This window comes from Trichechus manatus, unplaced genomic scaffold (genome assembly GCF_000243295.1).
Source record: "Trichechus manatus latirostris isolate Lorelei unplaced genomic scaffold, TriManLat1.0 scaffold00026, whole genome shotgun sequence".
Classification (NCBI taxonomy): domain Eukaryota; kingdom Metazoa; phylum Chordata; class Mammalia; order Sirenia; family Trichechidae; genus Trichechus; species Trichechus manatus.
In genome coordinates this window covers 11,768,067-11,791,835 of record NW_004443962.1, presented here as the reverse complement: position 1 = coordinate 11,791,835, position 23,769 = coordinate 11,768,067, and the positions used below count along the sequence as shown (strand labels likewise).

The 23,769-nt window shown below is 34.8% G+C and overlaps 1 protein-coding gene across 2 annotated transcripts in view; it reads left to right on the top strand.

Moving 5' to 3' along the window:
* Positions 1–23,769, top strand: part of STXBP5L (syntaxin binding protein 5L) — a 399,309-nt gene that overhangs the window by 202,161 nt on the left and 173,379 nt on the right. For both annotated transcript variants that reach the window (XM_004373644.3, XM_004373645.2), the window contains exons 14-16: positions 12,659–12,699; positions 17,365–17,582; positions 19,745–19,914. In XM_004373644.3, coding sequence (XP_004373701.1) covers positions 12,659–12,699; positions 17,365–17,582; positions 19,745–19,914 — 429 coding nt within the window. The remainder of the gene's footprint in view (positions 1–12,658; positions 12,700–17,364; positions 17,583–19,744; positions 19,915–23,769) is intronic.

The window sequence follows — 23,769 nt, the reverse complement described above, 5'->3', positions numbered from 1 at the left end:
AATCCATACTGAAGGCTGTGGTCTTTGATCTTCATCAGTAAGTGCTTCAAGTCCTCTTCACTTTCAGCAAGCAAGGTTGTGTCATCTGCATAACGAGGTTGTTACTGAGTCTTTCTCCAATCCTTATTATGTTACTACATATTGATGAATTCTAAATCCACATTTCAAGGTTTTTACCCATAAATACTTATGTTAATAAGAAAAAAGGCTAAAATTCAATTATATAAGTATCTAAAGAAGTTAGGGAAAAAATGGCAAAGTAATCCCAAAAAAGTAGAAAAAAGAAAATAATGTTAGAAGCATAAATTAATCTAATAGGAAGCAAATATACAATAGCAAGGATTGACAAAGTTAAAGTTAATTATTAGATATAAATAATAAAGCTGAAAACATTTGTAGGACTGATCAAGAAAATAGAGAAAGAACAAACTATTAGTATTAGAAATGAAAAAGAGGATGTCACTAAAGTCTTATCATCAATTAAAAGATAATGAGACTATATTTATGACCAAAGTTATACTAGTAAAATTGAAGAGATAGGGAAAAAAATAAAACCTACCAAAACTGACACTGAAAGAAATAGAGAATGTGAGTAGTCATAAACCTATTAAAGGAATTGAACCCATAAGTTAAAACTTTCCACAAAGAAAATTCCAGGCACAGATATCTTCACTGGGCAATTTGTCTGAACATATAAGAAAAAAATAACACCTATCTTTAAAAAAAAATCTTCCAGAGGATACACAAAGAGGGAATATTTCCCAACTCTTTTTATGAGGCCAGCATATCTTTGATACTGAACTCCGTCAAGCACATCACAAGAAAGGAAGTATATAGACCAATCTCTTTCATGAATATACAGGCAAAAAATCCTACATATAATGTTAGAAAACAGAATTCAGTGTTATAAAAAAAAGATTATATCTCAGAACCAAGTTGTGTTTATTCCAGAAATGCAATATTCAAAAAAAGCAATCAATGGAATTCAGCACATTAAGTAAATGAAGTTTTAAAATCTGCGATAATGTGATTAAATGGGCATTTGATAAAATTCAACATTTATTCATGATAAAATATCCTACCAAGAAATGAATAGAAAGGAAATCCATTAGTCCGAAAAAGGGTTTCTAGAAAAAACAAAACAAAATGACAACTCTACAGCAAACATCATACTTATTGGTAACATATTTGAAGTTTTTTCCATTTAAGGAATGAGACAATGATGCCTGCTCTCAACGTCAAATTTGTGGTTTTGGCCAGTTAAGTAGGGCAAGAAATGGAAATAACATAAAGATTGGAAAGGAAGATAAAAAACTGTTATTACTCAGAGGCAACATTATTGTATACGTGGAAAGTCCAAAAGAATCTACAAATAAATTATTTTAATAAATTTGAAAATTTAGAAAGGTCACTGGATACAACATCAATATACAAAATTTAATTGTATTTATATATGCTAGCAAGAAGATGTAGCAGTCTACTTCTGTAAAGATTTACAGCCTTGGAAACCCCATGGGGGCAGTTCTGCTCTGTCCTATAAGATCACTATGAGTCAGAATCGACTTGATGGCAATGGGTTTAGCAATAACAATTATAAATTAAACTTTTTTCAATTTTTTAAAATGATACTAAACATAAATAATTTTTTAAATCTATTGCTTCACAGGATAACATGAATAAATCTGACATATTATTGACCAAAAGAAGACAGACCCAAAATAATTCATACTGTATGGTTCCATTTATATACATTTCAAAAGCAGGTAAAACTAATTTAGGGTGTTGAAAGTCCAGATAGTGGCTGCCACTGGGAAAGAGATGGGAGTTGTGATTAGGAAAGGAATGAAAGGGACTTTGGTGGTAATTTTCTATTTCTTGACATGAGTGGTGGTTATACAAGCATGGTCATTTTGTGACACTTCATCATACTGTAACTGTATTTGTGCATTTTTCTTCATGTATGTTATAATTCAATAAAAAGTTTACAAAAAAATATCGGAGACTAACATTACTGAAGGTCGGCAGTTCAAATCCACCAGCCACTCCTTGGAAACCCTATGGAGCAGTTCTACTCTGTCCTATAGGGTCACTATGAGTCAGAGTTGACTCGATGGCACACAACAACAACAACAACATTACTGAAAATGGAGTAGGAAACTCCAAAACTTTGTCGCTCCGCTAATGCTGATAAATTTTGGTAAGAGAGCACTTTGCCATTTTAACTTACTTGCTTACCATCACCCATTTCCCAGCTTGGTGGCCACCATGAAGATGGCTGCCCACATACCCACATACATTCCAGCTTTCTGGAACCATAGGAAGCAATATGGACCTTATTCTCAAAAAATTGTGGTTGTGTGTTTTGATGTCTGGTGGCTTCCTGAAGGATTGGCCCAAGGATTGCCTTTGTTTCCTACACCTTAGAGATTTCCTAGGGTTGAACCAGCTTCCTGGATGATATTTGTCAAAAGGACTTAAAGGCAAATGGGGAAAGCCACCTGGGGAAAAGGATAACAGGTGGAGCAAGCAATAGACAGACCCAAGAGCCTGGAAAGGAAGAGGCTAAAGAAGGAGATATATGGGGGAAATAAGGGCTTTGAAAAGCTCCTGGGTATGATGAAGAATCAAAAAGACTTCACACATGTGCAGGGCTGGACACATGCTCAGAAAAAAGACCTAGGAAAATCCTAAGTTTTTACTTCTGGCTCATTTTTGGGCTTTGCACAAGCAGAAAATAAAGGCTAAGACTGAGATTTAAATAAACAGGCTAAGCATTCATTGAAAGAGGGTCCTATCACAGTCAATCTTCAAAGACTGAGGTTTTTTTTTCTTTTTTTTGACTCTTGATGCTTAATGAAATTTTCATTAAATCACTAACTGGCCACTAAGCTAATGGAACAGATACTTCAGTGGACACACATGAGAAAGAATACAGACTCTACAAAATAGAAAAGTAACTAAACATACAGACAACAACAATCCACACCAGGAGTAACAGCAAACCATGGGTAGGCGATAAATCTGATTTTCAGAGTTGCCACATCATAATATTAAAAATGTCCAGTTTTTTCAAAAAAAAATTATGAAAAACCTAAAGAAACAAGAACGTGGCCCAGTCACAGGAATAACAAAAATGAATAAAAATGGTCCTTGAGGAAGCACAAACATTGAACTTACTAGATATACTTTAAATCAACTGTCTTAAATATGGTCAAAGAGAGAGGGAACCATGGCGGGAGGGGAAACTAAAGGAAACAGGGAGAATATCAAGAAACAAAAATTACAGTCATCCATTGGTATCCATGGGGGATTGGTTCTAGGACCCTCCCTGGATACCAAAATCTGCAGATACTCAAGTCCCTTATATAAAGTGGTGTAGTATTTTCATATAACCTACACAATCCTCCTGTATACTTTAGATCATCTCTAGATTACTTATGTTTCGGTCCGTGGTTGGTTGAATCGTTGTATGCAGAACCCATGGATATGAAGGGCTGACTGTATAAAAACGTAACAAATAGAAATTCTAAAATTGAAAAGTGCAATAACTGAAATGAAAAGTTTTGTAGAGGAGTTCAACAGTAGATTTGATATGGTAGAAGACAGTATTAGTGAATTTGAAGCTAGGTCAATTGAGATGATCCATTCTAAAAGCAGAAAGAAAAAAAATGAACAAGCTTGAAATCTGTCAGACACTATCAAGAACACGAATATACGGTTTCAACAACAAATAGTGCTGGGATAATTGGATCTTCATGTGTAAAAGAATGAAATTGTACCCATGTCTCACACCATTAACAAAGTAAGCTCAAAATGGATCAATGACCTAAATGTAAGAACTAAAACTGTAAAGCAAATCAAAGAAAATGTAGGGTAAAGCTTGAAGACTGTGTTTTTGACAGTGGATTCTTAGATATGCTACCAAAAGCATTAGCAGCAAAAGAAAAAATAAACTGGACTTCATCAAAACTAAAAACTTTTGTTCATCAAGAACTTTATTAAGAGAGTGAAGAGATGACCCACAGAATGGGAGAAAATATTTTTAACCATACCTCTAATAAGGGTTTTAATATACAGAATATTGAAGTTGTCAAGGATTTCATTTTACTTGGATCCACAGTCAACACCTATGGAAGCAGCAGTCAAGAAATCAAATGACGTATTGCATTGGGCAAATCTGCTGCAAAAGACCTCTTTAAAGTGGTACAAAGCAAAGATGTCACTTTGAGGATAAGGGTGCGCCTGACCCAAGCCATAGTATTTTCAACCACCTCATATGCATGCAAAAGCTGGACAATGAATAAGGAAGACTGAAGAATTGATGCCTTTGAATTATGGTGTTGGCAAAGAATATTGACTATACCATAGACTGCTAGAAGAATGAACAAATCTGTCTTAGGAGAAGTACAGCCAGAATGCTCCTTTGAAGCAAGGATGGCAAGATTTCATCTCACTTACTTTGGACATGTTATTAGGAGGGACCAGTCCCTGGAGATGGACATCATGCTTGGTAAAGTAGAGGGTCAACTCTTCCTCTTTTGGAAGTCCAGTGAGATGGATTGGCACAGTGGCTGCAACGATGGGCTCAAGCATAGCAATGATTGTGAGGATGGCACAGGACCAGGCAGTGTTTTGTTCTGCTGTACATGGGGTCACTATGAGTCAGAAATGACTCGATGGTACCTAAAAACAACAATATCCAGAATATATAAAGAACTTCTACAATTCAACAACAAAAGACAACTCAATTTGACAATGGGCAAAGGACTTGAATAAACACTTCTCCAAAGAAGATATACAGATGTCAAATAAACACATGAAAAGATGCTTAATGGCATTAATCATTAGGGGAATGTAAATCAAAACCAAAATGAGATACCACTTCAGCCCATTAGGATGGTTATTGTCAGAAAAATAAAAATAGCAAATGCTGACAAGTATGTAGAGAAATTGGAACCTTATGCATTGCTGGTGGGAATGTAGAATGGTGCAGCCACTGTGGAAAAGTTTGGCAATTCTTCAAAAAGATACATTTAATGATCATATGGCCAAGCAATTCCATTCCTGATTTATACTTAAAAGAACTGAGAGCAGGGATTCAAATAGATACTTGTAGAACAATGTTCATTGCAGCATTATTCACAATAGCCAAAATGTGGAAACAACTCAAGTGTCTGTCAACAGATGAATGGATAAACAAAATGAGGTATATACAGACAATTGAATATTATTCAACCATAAGGAGAAATGAAGTTCTGATACAAGCTACTATGTGGATGAACCTTGAAGACATAATGCTAAGTGAAATAAGTCAGACACAAGAGGATAAATATTTTATGATCCCACTTATATGAAATATTTATAATAGGCAAATGCATAGAGACCAAAGTTTATTAGTGGTTACCAGAGAGATTGGTGGGAGGGGAAAAATTGCTTAAAAGGTACAGAGCCTCTGTTTTGGTGATGGAAAACTTTTGGAAATAGTGGTTATGATTGCTTAATTTTAATTAATATCACTGAATTGTACACTTAAAATGATTAAAATAGCAATTTTTGTTGCATATATTTACCATAATAAATATAAAAAAGACTTAAGGAAAATAAAAGAATACCAATATATGCATAATAGCAATCCTAATAGGAGAGGAGAGAGAGAAAGGGGAAGAAAGAATATTTGAAGAAATAATGACCAAGAACATCCAAAATTTGATGGAAAACATGAATCTGCTCATCCAAGAAACTCGACTAACAAATATAATCTCAGAGAGATCCACACCAAGACACATTATAATCAAGTTGTTGAAAGACAAAGACAAACACTTTGAAACAGCAAAAGAGAAGTTACTCTTCATGTACAAGTTATCATCAACAGAATTAAAAGCCAATTTCAAATCAGAAACTATAGAGTTCAGAAGGCAGTGGGATGACATATTTAAAAGTGGTAAAGGAAAAACAAAACAAACAAACAAAAAAACTGTCAACCAAGAATTCTATATCTGGCAATGCTATCCTTCAAAAATGAAGGAAAAATAAAAATATTTTTAGATAAGCAAAAGCTGAGGGAGTTCATTATTAGATCTGCCCTACATGTCCCTGGCTAAGGCATACAATTAAGCACTCAGCTACTAACTGAAAGGTTAGTGGTTTGAGACCACCCAGAGGTGCCTCAGAAGAAAGACCTGGTGATTTTCTTCTGAAAGTCAGCAACTGAAAATTCTATGGAGCACAGCTCTCTCTGACACATGTGGGGTCACCATGAGTCAACATCGACTTTATGGCAACTAGTTTTAGACCTCTGTGCAAGAGGTACTAATAGGATTCCTTCAGGTTAAAATAAAAGGACACTTAACAGTTACTTGAAGCCACATGAAGAAATAAAGAACACTGATAAAGTAACTACATAGGTTAATAGGTTGTTGTTGTTAGATGCCATCAATTCAGTTAATACTCATTGCAATCCTATGTATAACAGAGTGAAATGTTGCTCAGTCCTGTGCCACCCTCAGAATAGTAGGTATGCTTGAGCCCATTGTTGCAGCCACTGTATCAATCCATTTCATTGAGGGTCTTCCTCTTTCTCATTGACCCTCTACTTTATTAAGCATAATATTGTTCTCCAGGGACTGGTCCCTCCGATAACATAGAAGTGAGTTGAAGTATCGCCATCCTTGTTTCTAAGGAGCATTCTGGCTGTGCTTCTTCCAAGACAGATTTGTTTGTTCTTCTGGCGGTCAATGGTATATTCAGTATTCTTTGCCAACACCAAAATTCAAATACATCAGTTCTTTCATCTTACTTTTTCATTGTCTAGCTTTCACATGCATATGAGGCAATTGAAAAGACTATGGCTTAGGTCAGGTGCACCTTAGTAATCAAAGTGACATCTTTGCTTTTTAAGATTTTAAAGAGATCTTTTGTAGATTTGCCCAATGCAATACGCCATTTATTTCTTGACTGCTGCTTCCATGGGCATTGATTGTTGATCCAAGTAAAATGAAATGCTTGACAACTTCAGTATTTTCTCTGTTTATCATGATGTTATTGATCCATTTGTGAGGATTTTTGTTTTCTTTATATTGATGTGTAATCTGTACTGAAGGTTATAGTCTTTAATCTTCCACCACCTGTCTGTCAGTCTGTTGTACAATGCTGGCTTGTGTGTTTCTGTGATGCAGGAAGCTATGCCACTAGTATTTCAAGTATCAGTAGGGTCACCCATGGTGGACATGTTTCAGCAGAGTTTCCAGATTAAGACAGACTAGGAAGAAAGAACTGGTGATCTACTTAAAAAAAAAAAAAATTAGCCAATGAAATCATTATGGATAGCATCAGATCATTGTCTGCTATAGTGCTGGAAGATGAGCCCCTCAGGTTGGAAGACACTCAAATTATAACTGGGGAGGAGCTGCTTCCTCAAAAGTAGAGCTGACTTTAATGACATGGATGGAGTAAAGCTTTTGAGACCTTCATTTCCTTATGTGCCACAACTCAAAATGAGAACAAAACAGCTGGAAACATCCATTAGTAATTGGAATGTGGAATGTATGAAGTATGAATCAAGAAGAATTGGAAGTCATAAAAAATGAAGTGGAAGATTGATATCCTAGACATTAATGAGCTGAAATGGACTGGTATTGGCCATTTTGAATCAGACAATGATATGGTCTGTTATGCCGGGAATGGCAAATTGAAGAGGAACAGCATTGCATTCATTGTCAAAAAGAACATTTCAGGATCCTGTCCTGAAGCACGATGCTGTCAGTGATAGGATAATACCCATACACCTACAAGGAAGACCAGTTAATACGACTGTTATTCAAATTTATGCACCAAACACTAAGGCCAAAGATGAAGAAATTGAAGACTCTTACCAACTTCTGCAGTCTGAAATTGATCAAACATGCAATCAAGATGCATTGATAATTACTGGTGATTGGAATACGAAAGATGGAAATGAAGAAGGATCAGTAGCTGGAAAATATACCCTTGGTTATAGAAATGACTCTGGAGATAGCATGATGCAATTCTGCAAGACCAATGAATTATTCATTGGAAATACCTGTTTTTAACAATATAAATGGCAGCTATACATGTGGACCTTGCTAGATGGAATACACAAGAATCAAATCAACTACATCTGTGGAAAGAGACAATAGGGAAGCTCAATTCTTCAGTCACAACAAGCCCAATAAAAAGACCAGAAAAGCTGTGGGATTACATCAAGGACATCATACATGAAGAAAGGTCATTAAAAAGGCAGGAAAGAAAGAAAAGACCAAAATGGATGTCAGGAGAGACTCTGAAAGTTGCTATTGAATGTAGAGTAGCTAAAGCAAATGGAAGAAATGATGAAGTAAAAGAGCTGAACAGAAGATTTCAAAGGGCAGCTCGAGAATACAAAGTAAAGTGACATAATAAAATGTGCAATGACCTAGAGTTAGAAAATCAAAATGCAGAACATGCTCAGCATTTCTCAAGCTGAAAGAACTGAAGAAAAAATTCAAACCTTGAGTTGCAATATTGAAGGATTCTGTAGGCAAAACAATTGAATGATGCAGAAAACATCAAAAGAAGATGGAAGGAATACACAGAATCACTGTACCAAAAAGCATTGATTGATATTCAACCAATTCAGGAGGTAGCATATGATCAAGAACCGATGGTACTAAAAGAAGTCGTCCAAGCTCCACTGAAGGCATTGACAAAAAACAAGGCTGCAGAAAAGATGGAATACTAACTGAGATGCTTCAACAAACGGATGCAACACTGGAAGCACTCACTAGTCTGCCAAGAAATTTGAAAGACAGCTACCTGGCTAACCAACTGGAAGAGTGCCCATTCTAAAGAAACATGATCCAACAGAATGGAAAATTGTTGAACAACCCTTCAGCCAAAGATTAGGCTTGCCCATAAAACAAAATGAGACTAAATGGGCACACCAGCCCAGGGGCAAGATAAGAAGGCAGGAAGGGACAGGAAAGCTAGTGATGGGGAACCCAAGGTCGAGAAGGGGAGAGTGTTGACATGTCGTGGGGTTGGTAACCAATGCCACAAAACAATATGCATATTAATTGTTTGGTGAGAAACTCATTTGCTTTGTATACCATCTCAAGTACAATTAAAAAAATTGTCTAACAATATCGTTAATATCACGCGTAAGCAAAACTTTGCGAAGAGAATTCAAAAATGACTGAATTAGCTGTACATTGACAGGGAACTTCAAGAAATTCAAGTTGGACTCAGAAAAGAACATGGAACAAGGCATATCATTGCTGATGTTTGGTGGCTCTTGGCTGAAAGCAGAGAATACCAAAAAGATGTTTACCTGTGTTTTATTGACTACATTAAGGCATTTGACCATGTGGATCATAACAAATTATGGATAACATTGTGAAGAATGGGAATTCCAGAACACTTAATTGTGCTCATGAAGAACCTGTACATAGACTAAGAGGCAGTTGTTCAAACAGAACAAGGGAATACTACAAGGTTGAAAATTGTAAAAGGTGTGCACCAGGGTTGTATCCTTTCACCTTACTTATTCAATCTGTATGCTAAGCAAATGATCAGAGAAGCTGGACTATATGAGGAAGAACAAGGCGTCAGGATTGGGGAAAGACTCACAAACTGCAATAAGCAGATAACACAACCTTGCTTGCTGAAAGTGAAGAAGACTTGAAGCACTTACTGATGATGATTAAAGACTACAGACTTCAGTATAGGTAAATATACAAGCCATTATTATCATATTTTTCATTTGTGTCTCTTTTTTCTTCCTATATGATATTTAAAATTGTATTAACAAGATTATTAATCTATTTTAATAGGCATATAGTATATAACTATCTAATTTATAAGCAAAAAAACATGAGGGGAGAGAGCTGTATAGGAACAGATATTTGTATGTTATTGTAGTTAAGTTTTTACTAATTCAAACTAGAGTGTTATAACTTTAAGATGCTAATTGTATTCTGCAGAGTAACAACCAAGAAAATAGCTAAAAATATACAGAAAAGGAAATGAGAAAGAAATCAGAATGGTACACTAGAAGAAACAAAAACAAAATAAGGCAGGAACAGAGGAATTGAGAAACAAAAAAGATACCATTCACAGAAAACAAATAGCAAAATGGCAGAGCTAAGTCCTTTCATACCAACAATGACTTTAAATGTAAATGAAATAAACTCTTCAGTTAGAAGGCAGAGATTGGCAGAATTGATTAAAAAAAAAGAACACTTCCAGCTTTATACTGTCTGTAAGAGACTCACGTTAGATCCAAAGATACAAATAGGTTGAAAGTGAAAGGATGGTAAAAGATACTCCATGCAAATAGTAACCTAAAGATATTTGGGATGGCTAGGGAGCCCTGGTGTCACAGTGGTTAAGAGCTTGGTTGCTGAACAGAAGGTTGGCAGTTTGAATCCACCACCTGCTCCTTGGAAACCATATGGGGGCAGTTCTACTCTGTTCTGCAGGGTTGCTATGAGTCAGAATTGACTCAATGGCAATGGGTTTGATTTCAGGTTTATATTCAGCCTTAACAAGGGACAAAATACTGATATATGCAACAACAGGAATGAACCTCAAAAACATTATGGTAAGTGACAAATGCAGATACAAAAGATCTAATATTGTATGGATTCCACTTAAATGAAAATTCTAAGAGAAAAAGACAAGTTTATGGAAACAGAAAGGAGAGCAGTGATTCTCTGTGCCTGGGGGTGGAAAAGAGGATTACATGTTGGTATGAGAAAACTTTTTGGGGTGATGGAAATGTTCTAAAGCTGAATTATGGTGTTGGTTAGACAACTGTATAAATTTACTAAAAATTATCAAACTGTACATTTAAAATGGGTGAGTTTTACTGTATGTAAATCATACCTCAATCAAAGAGTTAAAAACATCAAAGCAAGCCACTCAGTCAGCATTAAACCCCCTCTCCCTAGAAAAAGATCAATTGATCATATATATGTGGTTTGTTTTCTGGACTCTCTGCTATATTCCACTGATATGTGTCTTTTTTTTTCCCCGCCAGTATCACAGTCTTGATTACTGTAGATTTAGAATAAGACTTTGTTTTACTTTTTTAAAATTTCTATGGCTGTACTTGATTTTTCCATTTAAATTTTAGAATCGGTTTGTTGTTTTCTACCAAAAAATTGGCATATTTCAATTGAGACTGCATTGAATCTATAGATTGTTGGGGAGAACTTACATCTTAGTAAGTCTTCCAATTCAAGAATATAGTATATCTCTCCATTTATTTGCATCTTCTTTGATTTCTTTCATCAAGGTCTTGTAGTTTCAGCATACAGGTGTAGCACACATTTTGTTAAGTTTATACTTAATTATTTCATGCTTTGGTGCTATTATAAATGATATTGCTTTTTAATTTCAATTTCCAAATGTTCGTTGCTAATATATAAAAATAAAATTGATTCTTGTACCTTGACCTTGTATCTTACAACTGAGCTAAACTCACTTATAAGTTATAGTATTCTTTTTGTAGATTCCTTGGGATTTCCTCCATAGCCAATCATGGGATCTGAAAATACAGGCAATTTTATTTCTTCCTTTTCAGTTTGTATGCCTTTTCTTTTTCTTCCCTTATTGCAATTGATAGGACCTCTAATATGATGCTGAATAAGAATGGTGAGAGTGAACATTTTTGCCTTGTTCATGATCTTAGAGGGAAAAAGCTTTCAGTCTTTCAACTTTATATATAATGTTAGCTGTAGGTTGTTCTTAGATGCCCTTTATCAGATTGAGGAAATTTCCTTCTATTCCTAGTTTGGTGTGAATGTTATTCATTAATGGTTGGTGAATTTTTCTTTCTCTATTAAAATGATCGTATGGCTTATCTTTTTTAATTTGTCAATATGGTGAATTGCATTGATTTTTTTTTTTTTTAAATATTTAACTCACCTTGCATTCCTGGAAAAAAACCCACTTAACCATGATGTATTAACTTTTCTATATATTACTTGATTTGATTTGCTAGTATTTTGTTAAGGATTTTTACATCTATGCTCATGATAGTTGCTGGTTTGTAATTTTCTTTTCATGTACTATCTTTTTCTGGTTTTAGTGTCAGGGTAATGATGACCTCATAAAATGTGCTGGGAAGTATTCCATCCTCTTCTATTTTCTTGATGAATTTTTGTGGACGTGGACATTAGGTTATTTATTACCAAATATTGATACAACTCTCAATAGGTTTAAGGGATGTGCTTTTTATATTTTGAAGTTTAACTTTAAGTTAACTCTGATATGCACTTTAAATTTATTTTAATATAATAAAATTAATTCAGATATCTTTTTCATTAAGTGTAAATAATCTTACAGAAAAAAATATTGTTCATTTTTCATAGGTCAGTTTCATTGCTCTCTATTACATGCAAAGTCTTCTTATAGTAAAATCCAAGGAATTCTTGTTCTTTTTCTAAACATAGATTTTAGTGATTTGTTTAAAAAAAAGGAACCATTGTTTTGAGCTTACAGGTGGTTTATCATACATTAGTATTAATTGGAATGGTATTGTTAAGCAAAATTTTAACAATAGTAACTCATTTTTTTGTACTCTTAGAGTGATTATGATTTTTTATATACTATGCTTTTTTGATATGCTTTAATTAATGCTAATTTATTTCTCACCTAGTCATGCAGATGGATCAATAAAATTTTGGGATGCTTCTGCAAGTAAGTTTTAAGTTTCTCTTTGTATAACAGAGAACACTTTGTTAATATCACTCATAACCATCCACTGCTTTTTAGTTTTGGCAGTTAACATGTCAGGCAAAATTTTAGCATACATATACAGTTGTGTTGCAAAAAATCTATTTTCTATACTAAGTCAATATCAGCAACCCATTGTATCTACAAGAGGCATGGTGCATTGGACAAGTACCAAACTTTGTTAGATTAACTGTATTCAGGGAACTTCCTTCACCTCCTACTTGTGCAGTATTGTTATTTTATCCCGATAGTCTTCACTTTTCTACCCTGCTTGTCTCCCAAGTTTTGTGAGGCTCAAAAAAAATGATTGATAATTGTAAAACTCTTGAGAATTTTGTAATTTAAGGAATAAAAGTATTCTCCTCAGTATTGAAAGACATACAAAGTTATTTAAGACCTGATTATACCTATATCCTTCAGAAAACTCACTGTCACTAGACAAGATAAAGGAATGCACATATATAGGTATAGGGCAAATAATATAGGAACTGTAAATGTAGTACAACCCAGATACTATTTGTGATCAAAGATGGAAGAGATTCATTTGAATCAGATAGACCCAGGAAAGGAGTTTGCGTGGAGTGACATTTAATTTGAGTTTTGGAAGTCAGTTAAGGTTTTGCAAGTTAGGGATTACAGGAGAAGAACAAGTGAGAAATCACTTTAGGTTTCTGAGTATGAGAAATCAGGAAGATGTGGGTTACTCTTTTGGAAATACAAAATACAAGAGAGGTCTGGAGGTTTGAATTTTGTGGTAACACCAGGAAATGCAAGTGAAAGTATTCAGCAGGTAGGGAAAATAGAAACGGAAACTAATGAAGAAGCACCATAAAAGTGATACTTGAATCTGTAGGAGTGAATAATTTCAAAAGATGACTGTGATAAACAGAAAAGCAGAAGAAAAAAAGTTGAATTTGATGATATTCTTAGCCCACAAGCTAGAGTCCCTCAAAAACTGAGCACAGTATCAGTGAGGCAAAAAGATTAAAAGAATTAAAGCCATGGATTCTGAGGTCACTTTCTGACCTCACACAGTAAAGAACAAGTGCTTTAGGGGAAATTCCAAAGGGCAACAGATTTTCTTTTGATGATTGTTTTCATGCAAATCTGAGTCTATTCCTGAAACTAAATTCATTGCAGAATGCCATTGCTCCTTTCCCACCACTTCAAAGTCATCCCTTAGCTTCTAAAACATGACAGGACACATTAGCACTCTAATTACTAGCGTGCACACCACCCTTAAGCATATATGATACATATTTTAAGAAATTGGTTTTTTAATAAAATATTATGTTATCAATTCAGAACGTAAACTGCAGCATGTTTAGTCTTTACAGTAATCAACTATCGGGGCATACCTCCAACTTAATGTATGTCATTGAAGAAATATTACTTAGTTTGCTAGTTTTGTTTTCATTTTTCAGGAACATCATCTAATGCAGAAAGTGAGGTTATACTGAATTGGAATAAATGGAGTTTATGTTATTATGTGTGCTTGCTTTCTACTGTTATCACAACTTAGCAGCTTGAAACAACACCGATTTACTTTCTTAAAGTTTCTGTGGGTCAGGAGTCTGGGCCCTATTTAGCTGGGTGCTGTGCTCGAGGTCTCACAAGACTGCGATCCAAGGTGTCGACTGGGACTGCAGTTTTATCTGAGGCTCGGTGTCCTCTTCCAAGCTCACATGATTATTGGCTGAATTCATTTTCTTGCAGCTTTAGGACTAATGGTGGCTTGCTTATTCAAGGATAGCAAGACAATGTCTCTCTAATTTCAGGGGGAGCCCTGGTCTTCCTTTTAAAGGAATCACCTGATTAGGTCGAGCTCATTCAGAATAATCCCTTTACTGATTAACTCAGTCAACTAATTAGGGACCTTAATTATGCCTGCAAATCCTTTTACTTTTGCCACATATAATATATGTAATATAATCATGGGAGTGATACCCCATCTGACTTCAGAAGCCCGGCCACAGCTCCAAATACAATGCTTTGTCCACTTTAAGAACTATTTTAGTTAGACATGTTTTCAAGTTTACAGAAAAGTCGCAAAAATAGTACTGTGAAGTCCTGTATATTCTTCACCCAGATACCCCAAATGTTAACATATTACTACATTTGTTTTATCCTTCTGTCTCTCGCTCTTGCCCCACTCCTTCTCTTTCCCTGCCAATGTAGTCACAAAAACACAAGTATATACATACATACACGTTTATATATGTATGTGTGTATGTACGTATTTTATATATAGTATATGTGTGTGACGAGTTTTTTTTAATATGTGTGTAAATATATAAATATGTGTGTAGACAGATGGATAGACAGACACATAGCTTTCTTTTTTGGAATCATTTGCTATTAAATTGCAGACATGGTGCTGCTCTAACACTACATAAGCCTAAATACTTCAGTGTGTTTTACCTACAAACAAGGATATTCTCTTATATAACCAAAGTACCAAACTAAAACAAACTCGTTGCCGTACAGCCAATTCCAACTCATAGCAACCCTATAGGGCAGAGTAGAACCGCCCCATAGAGTTTCCAGGCTGAAATCTTTACAGAAGCAGACTGCCATATCTTTCTCCTGTGGAACAACTGGTAGATTTGAAGCACCGACCTTTCAGTTAGCAGCTGAGAACTTAACCACTGCACCACCATGGCTTCTTAAACCAAAGTACAGTTATTAAAATAAGGAGATTAATATTTATACAATGCTGTCATTTAATCTGGAGTCCCTGGGTGGCACCAACAGTTAAGTGCTTGCCTACTAGCCAGAAGGTTGGTTTAAGCTCACCCAGAGATGCCTCAGAAGACAGGCCTGGCGATCTGCTTCTGAAAGGTCACACTATGGAGCGTAGTTTACTCTGCTATACATGGAGTCACCATGAATCAGAGTCAACTTGACAGCAACAAACAACAATTATTGTCTTACTAATAATGTATTTTATGATAAAAGAAAATTCAGGATCGTTTATTACATTGAATTGTCATATCTTTTGAGTTTTTAAAAAATCTGAAACAGTTTCTGAGTCTGTTTCATGACATTGACATTTTTTGAGAAGCTTAGACCAGCTATTTTGTAGAGCCCCCTTCAGTTTAGGTTTATCTGATGTTTCTCATTATTAGATTCAGATTATACATTTGTGGAAGCAATACCATAAATATGGTGTTTTTCTCAGTTGCCTGTCCATTTTTAGCAATTAGTAAATTTTCATTGAATTGAATTGACCTGATACATTGGTCATAAAGCAAAAAGAAACCGTAAAAAGCATGTTTCTTTGGTATTTGTGAGAATGTACTTTGAGGTTCATCTTTACCTCTGAACAAATATTTTGCTATGCTAGTCCCAAATGTTTCTCTGTGTGCAGACACTAAAGCTACTAATGATTGAGAGTCAGTTCTGCAGCAAATATGAAACTTGTTAATCTAGAAATTCTGCTGTGGTCCCGTAGAGAGCTAATCACCAGGGTATAGCTGCTGTATTTAAACTTCTGTGTAATCTCTAACGTATTTTATATGTTAATGCAGTTTTAGCCCCAGAAATGTCCTAAGTTTGTTAGAATTTTGGGAACCATGAGCTAAGGACGACAGAAGTAATAGTTGTTGTTGTTGTGAGGTGCCGTCAAGTTGGTTCCGACTCATAGCGACCCTGAGCACAACAGAATGAAACACTGCCCAGTCATTTAAAATTCCACTGTCATTGTTACAGTTATTAAAGAAAGCAATTACCATAACTTTTAGTTAGTATTTGTTATGATTTTAATATTGCAATATTTTGTACATGCCCAATAATCCAGTTTGTAGAGATTAACTCAATATAAAATATTAAGAAGTAACTTAGCCTAAAATGACAAAAACATTTCTTAATCAGATTTTGACGTTTTTAAATAGGCACTATTCTAGCTCCAGAACTACCGGATATTTTTTAACTTTTTCAGGGATCCTTTGTAGAATCAGAGCTTTTTAATAAGAGCGTTATCAGGCTCTTAAATGGAAAAATATTTCCCTGAATAAATCAATATTCCTGCAAACAACTCACAAACCTAAAGTTTCATGAGATTGTAACTGATCCTTCCTGACACAGACCCACTCAGAAAAGATCCTTTCTAAAATAATTACAGATTCTTGGGCTCCCAGTGTTGCTAGCTAGTAAATGACAAGTGTTTCTTACCTGAAGGAATGTCTAAAAATTTGTTAAGGGGGCGAATGCTCTAGGGATAGTATCAACCTCTTATCTAACTATCAAAGGTGAAAATTATGAAAAAGGATGGAGAATAAGGAGAAAATAAAGCTGACATTTTCAGTGTAAATTTTCTGAACCTCAATGTTTTCATCAATAAGCGAGGGTGAAAATATCCACTTTATGGCACTTTCCTGAGGATCACATAAGATAATGCATACAAAGTATCTACATATTCCTTGGTATATAGTGTATGTTCAATAAATATTTCTTCCCTGTACACTACCTTCAGCCAAAATACATGTATATGAAAACATGACATAGAATACTTATTAGTTAAAACATAATTTTGTCTGCTTTATAGTTTAACAAATATATTTAAAAAGCTTTAACAACATTAAGAATTTAATTCAAATTAGAAGATAACTATGCGTCAATATCTTATAGTAACTCTGCAGATGCTGTACAAGCTAAAAACTTCAAAGGTATTTGAAAAACAGAAGTTAGGAGAAGGAAAACAAACATGTGAAATTGTAGAGGAAGATCCATATGCCATTCAGATGATTTACTGGTGTCCAGAGAGCAGAATATTCTGTGTATCAGGAGTCTCTGCATATGTCATCATTTATAAATTCAGCAGACATGAAATTACAACAGAAATAGTGGTAAGTCATTTAAAATTGAACTTTCACACTTACAGTTATTAGAAAAAAACAATTATCATAGATTTTGGCTAGTACTTGGTTTTAAGCCATTTAAACTGCAATACATAACCAGTAATCCAGTTCATAGGATTTTTAATTATTGCTGTTATTCAGTACAATATATTAAAAAATAATTTGGCCTAAAATGACAAAGACAATTCTCTATCAAAACTTGATACTATTAAATAAGATAATTTATGTTTTATTTTATGCATAGATGTCAAATTCATGTAGGCTTAGTTCTATACCATTATTAAATTTTAAAAAGTTTATCTGATTTGTCTTTTCTTGTCAACTAATTGCCACAAATGATTATTATTCAATTAGGATAAGATTACTTTTAGTTATTTTCTATATATATATTGGTATTATTATATTATGGTAAAAACAATTACGGGGCTGCCTTACCAATCTTAACTTTAAAAATAATGAAATAACTTGATCATCAAAATAATGATGCTTGCTTAAGATAAAATTAATCTAAATTAAGGCACCTGTAGATGATCGGCCTTCCTGCTCAAACCATTTTTACCATTTTACCAAAAGATAAAGATTTTCTATTACATGCTTGTATATGACTGTTTTTACCTCAACAGCTAAAATTAAGTATCGCCCTTTTATAGTATATTAGTTAAAAATCCAGGCTTTGGATTTAGATAAACCTGAATTTTAATTCTGACTTTATGATTGAATAACTGTATCACTCTGAGCAAGTCATAAGGCTGGCTAGTCAATTGTAGAGTCTCATCACCTATATAATTTCTGTGGAAATAAAATGGAAATAATAATAAAATGGAAGTAATAATACCAATTTCATAGGATTCTTGTGAGGATTATATAAAGTCATTACAATAGTGTCTAAACTTAGTAAGCACTCAACAATTGGTAATTGTTATCACTAGCATTTTTCTGTAGTTTAAAGATGATTATGACAATCATTTGATCTTACTTTATTCACCACTTCATAGTGATGTTTCTTCATAAGCAGTTTTCAACCTCAAAATTCTCATTTTGACATTGTAAAGCATATATTTATACTATAAAATTTGTCTTAATTGGAATATTTAATGCAGTCATAAAGTACTTAATTTTAAAACATTTTGTTAAAAAAAGTTTTTGGATTGCCTTTGAATTCCTATAAAATTACCATATGCTTTTCATTAACCATCTGACAAAGCTAATGAGATTAAACAAGTAATTGCTAAGCTAAGCTAAACAGAAAAAATTGTTTTAGAAAATATTTGCTGAATTAATCCAATCAAAGTCAAAATGGTATGAAAGTGTTTTTAAACAATAAAACCTGTTGCCATGGAGTTGATTCCAACTCATGGTGACCCAATGTGTTACAGAGAAGAACTGAGCTCCATAGAGTTTTCTTGGCTGTAATCTTTACAGAAGCAGATGGCCAGGACTTTTTTCTATGGTACTGCTAGGTGGGTTCAAACCTCCAACCTTTTGATTAGTCGTCGAGCACAAAGTGCTTGTATCACCCAGGGATCTGTTGTGAACAATAAAGCCCTTTACAAATAATAATTTGGGTTTTTTAAATATATATACATATATATGCACACATGTATATTTATTAGAGTGTGTGTATGTATGTATATAAACCAATCAACCAACCAGCTGCCATCAAGTTGATTTAGATTCATATATATTCACCCGCAAACGTCACACAAACACACACAAGATTCATATATATTCACCCGCAAACTTCACACAAACACACACATACACACACACACATAAATGCAGTTTAATTTTTTTCATTGGAATAACCATAACTAATTCTTTAGTCTAAATTTATCATATACTGAATTGTAATTTATACTTTATTTTAAAGAATATTAATTATATAGAAAATTTATCTCCATTTATATTTTTACTATAATCTTGAAAAATTAAAAAATATTTTACTTTTTTATAATTGTCATTTGAATATTCCATATATTCCATATAATTCACTATTTAATTCAGTTTGCACTAGTTCTCAACTTTGTTATACATTGACTTTATTAATCTGAAAAAATCTTATTACTAGTTCCTGCAAAATTTATCAGATATTTTAATGTGATGATTTATTATTATGACTTAGATTAAATTAAAATTTGATTTTTTTTCAGTCATTAGAGGTACGACTTCAGTACGATATTGAAGATATTATTACCCCTGAACCAGAAACAAGTCCTCCATTTCCAGATCTCTCATCCCAGCTTCCTTCAAAGAGTCTTTCTGGGAGCACTAACACTGTGGCTAGTGAAGGAGTAACAAAGGACAGTATTCCATGCCTCAAGTAAGAGTCACTATCAAACTTCAAAATACTTATACATATAAATGATATAATTCTATGAAACTGAGCCAAATAAAATCACTTTTCTCTTCTATTAAGTTGTTGTCTGTCGCAGCCCCTCACACGGGGCACCATCTGTCGCAGAGGCGGCGAATGTCGGGACGGCGGAGACAGTAACCAAACACAACTCTTACAGAGAAGTGGGGCCAGGAGGGTCACTCTGAGGCGTCGACCCCGGCTTCAGTCCCAGGAGTTTACTTATAGTCAGTACAGCAAGCAGTGAAACAAATAACAGAACAATGGGCTTTGGGTGTGGGCAAGGGAGAAGGAATTCAGGTAAACAAGCCAATCAGTAAAGGGACAATAGGTTTGGGAAAACAAGTCGTGACAAGTCTCAACATGTTGGGGACAAGTCTCAACATGCTGTGCAGCATAGAGGCCTGTGGGGGCTGCAGTTGTCAATAGTGCAGCCATGTTTAAAGGGCATATATCCCCACAGCTTTCGACTTATCTATAATCCTCCAAGAAGTACCCTAGGCCCTTTAAAGATCCATGAAGTGTACAAGGCTTACTTAATCATATACAGTAAAACCTGTGAAAGCCAGAACATGTGTGTCTTAGGCATCTAGTGCTGCTCTAACAGAAATACCACAAGTGAATGGCTTCAACAAAAAGAAGTTTATTCTCTCGCAGTCCAGTAGGCTACAAGTCAAAATTCAGGGCGTCAGCTCCAAGGGAACGCTTTCTCTGTTGGCTCTAGAGAAAGGTCCGTGTCATCAATCTCAGCACAGGAACCTCAGGTTCAAAGGACGCGCTCTGCTTCCGGTACTGCTTTCTTGGTGGTATGAGGTTCCAATGTGTCTCCGCTCACTTCTGTCTTTTATATCTCAAAAGAGACTGGCTTAAGACACTATCTAATCTTGTAGACCTCATCAGTATAACTGCCGCTAATCCATCTTATTACATCATAGTGATAAAGTTTACAACACATAAGGAAATCACATCAGATTACAAAATGGTATACAGTCATACAATACTGAGAATCATGACCCAGCCAAGTTGACAGATATTTTCAGGGGACACAATTCAATCCATGACAATATATAAGGTGAAACTTGTCAAAGAAAGAAAACTCAAATATTTTCCACTGAAATGAGCGATAGAAAACTGGTAAGACTACACCCTGTCAAAGGCAGAAAACTTGCAAGACCCAGAAAACCAAGGCAGTTCCATCGAGTTCTGGCTCTCACAGGTTTCACTATATTTCCTTCCCAGAAAGACCCTAAAGAAAATATGACTTTAATAGATTGGGGGAAGTTTGGCAGGTCAGAAACTTGACCATTTGCTTAGTATTTTCCAGTTGACAAAGTATATATAGGGAATTACTTCAGCCCTCTCCGAATAAAAAAGAAAACCAAACATACTGACTTCTACAAGAGCACTATGTTAGAAAAAGGATTTCTCTCATGATTGCTAGGATATTGCATAGTATTTCTTTCTCTGTTTTTTTAACTGATGCTATTTGGTAATAAACTATGGTCCTGTAATATATCTAGACAAAATTTAGTGTCACAATCAAATCAAACTTAAACAAACCCACTGAATGTTTATCCTAATTGTTTAGATGCTGTTTGGTTAAGAGTATAAAAGCTTACCATTCTCTTAAATTACTACTTACTTCTGTTACACGGTTAAACCAAATGTTTCTAGTCTTAGCTGGTGGGAGAACTGAGCCTAAGCAGGGAATTTCTCTGATCTTTATATGAAAATTTATGAATCGACTACTTCGGGAACTTTGGACAGATTGTTTCTTCATTTGTTATGAAAAACACTAATGGAAAATTTAGATATAAGATTTCAGGAGCCAAAACTGGTTTACCATACAATCAGCAGTTACTATGCTTGTGTAATCATATACCCGCTACCCTACCTGAAACTTTTCTTGTGAAGTAAAAAGAGGAAATATAAGCAGGTATTACTGAGAGGAAATCTACAAAGATGAAACATCATTATAAAATTTTTGCTAATGGAAAACATTTGCTTATTTAAACTGTATATTCTAAAATATGTTGTAATTTTACATACTTAATTTTCTCTTCATTATCACTTTGTTTCGTTTAATTGATTTCTATTAATTGTGAAAACCAGAAAAAAGAATAAAGTTCAACAAAGCTCAAGAAAGCACTGTAGATTGATTTGTTTTATTTACTAAGAAGGCCCATTGTTAAAGGCTAAGTCATCTAATAAACTAAATATTTATCTATAAAATTTTTAAAATTTTAAAGGTAGGGATTTTAAAGATAGGGATGAGAGAGACAAACCAGCGAAATCAACAGAGATCAGGTAGTGGAGATGAGGTAAGCAGTAACAAGTGTTAACATGTAATAGAAGCATTTATTGTTGACTTGAAAAGTAGTGGAAATAATCTTAAAGATAATCAAGAGGGCCAAAAGAAAAAAATGAATATAATCCTATTTTAGGTATCTAAACTCATAGGGACCTAGCAGCAGAATTGATCCAAGTATATTATTCTGTGAATTACATTCTATTACAAGTGGTTCTTAAATTGCACATAATCCATGCTTTGCTAAATTATGTTTATATACTTCCCTAAGCCACCTTTCCTTTGCTGAATTTATACTCCCATAATTGGCTAAAGAATAAACATTTCAACCAGCCAACTGTTCATTTTGGCAATATTACAATTTTTATTAATATGCACATTTGCGCAGTTATTTGATTAATTTGCTTTGTGCTTCCTAGTGTATAAAATGAATGATCATCATAGGCCTCTTCAAGAAAGTGAGATTTAAACTAAAAAAGTGAAGGAAGTGAGAACATTAACCAAATGAATATCCAGTGAAAGTGATTTCCGAAGAGAAAACCAGCTAGAACAAAGGTCAGTGTAGATAGAAAAAGGCAGCAGAGTAGGGGGTGAAGGGTAGTAGCAGATGAAGTCAGATAATAATAGAGGGCCAGATCATATAGGACCTTGTAGGGTATTGTAAGGACCTTGTCTTAGGCTGGGTTCTCTAGAGAAGCAAAACCAGCAAAGCATATAAACATATATATATATAGAAAGATTTATATCAAGGAAAAGGCCCATGAGGTTGCAGAGGCAGGAACGTCCCAAGTCCATGGATCAGGACAGAGGCCTCCCCCGATCCACACAGCCGCCGGGACTGGGAACCCAAGATTGGCAGGTCTGAGAGCAGGGCTCTTGCTTACAGGCAGTGAAGATCAATGAACCCCAAGATCAGCAGGCAAGACCACAGGCAAGCTGCCAGCACAAGTCCCAAGAACAGGAGGCCAGACTAACAGGAGCCACCTGCAGGACCCAAAGCAGGCAAAAGCCAGAACATCTGTTATATTTGAATGCAGACCACACACCCAAGGAAACTCCCTTTCAACTGATTGGCTACTCACAGCAGATCCCATCATGGGGGTGATCACATATGAAATCTCAACAGGGAAGCGATCACAACATTTTATGACTGTGAAAACACTGAGAATCATGGCCCAGCCACGTTGACACACAATCTCAACCATCATAGACCTTAACTTTCATTCAGATTACATGGGAAGTTATTGTGGGGTTTTAAGCAGAGATGTGACACAATCAAATTTTAAAGGAAATGCTTTGGTGGCTGTACAAAAGGAATTTTGGTATGGAAGTGAAGGGTGGAAGCTGGGAGGGTATTGCAGTAAACAAATTTGAGATGATGTTAGGGCTGCCAGATTTAGCAAATGAAAATACAGGATGCCCAGTTAAATTTGAATTTCAGATAAACAACTGACATTTTTTAGTATAAGCATTCTCGAATATTGCATGGGACTTACTTACACTCAAAAATTGTT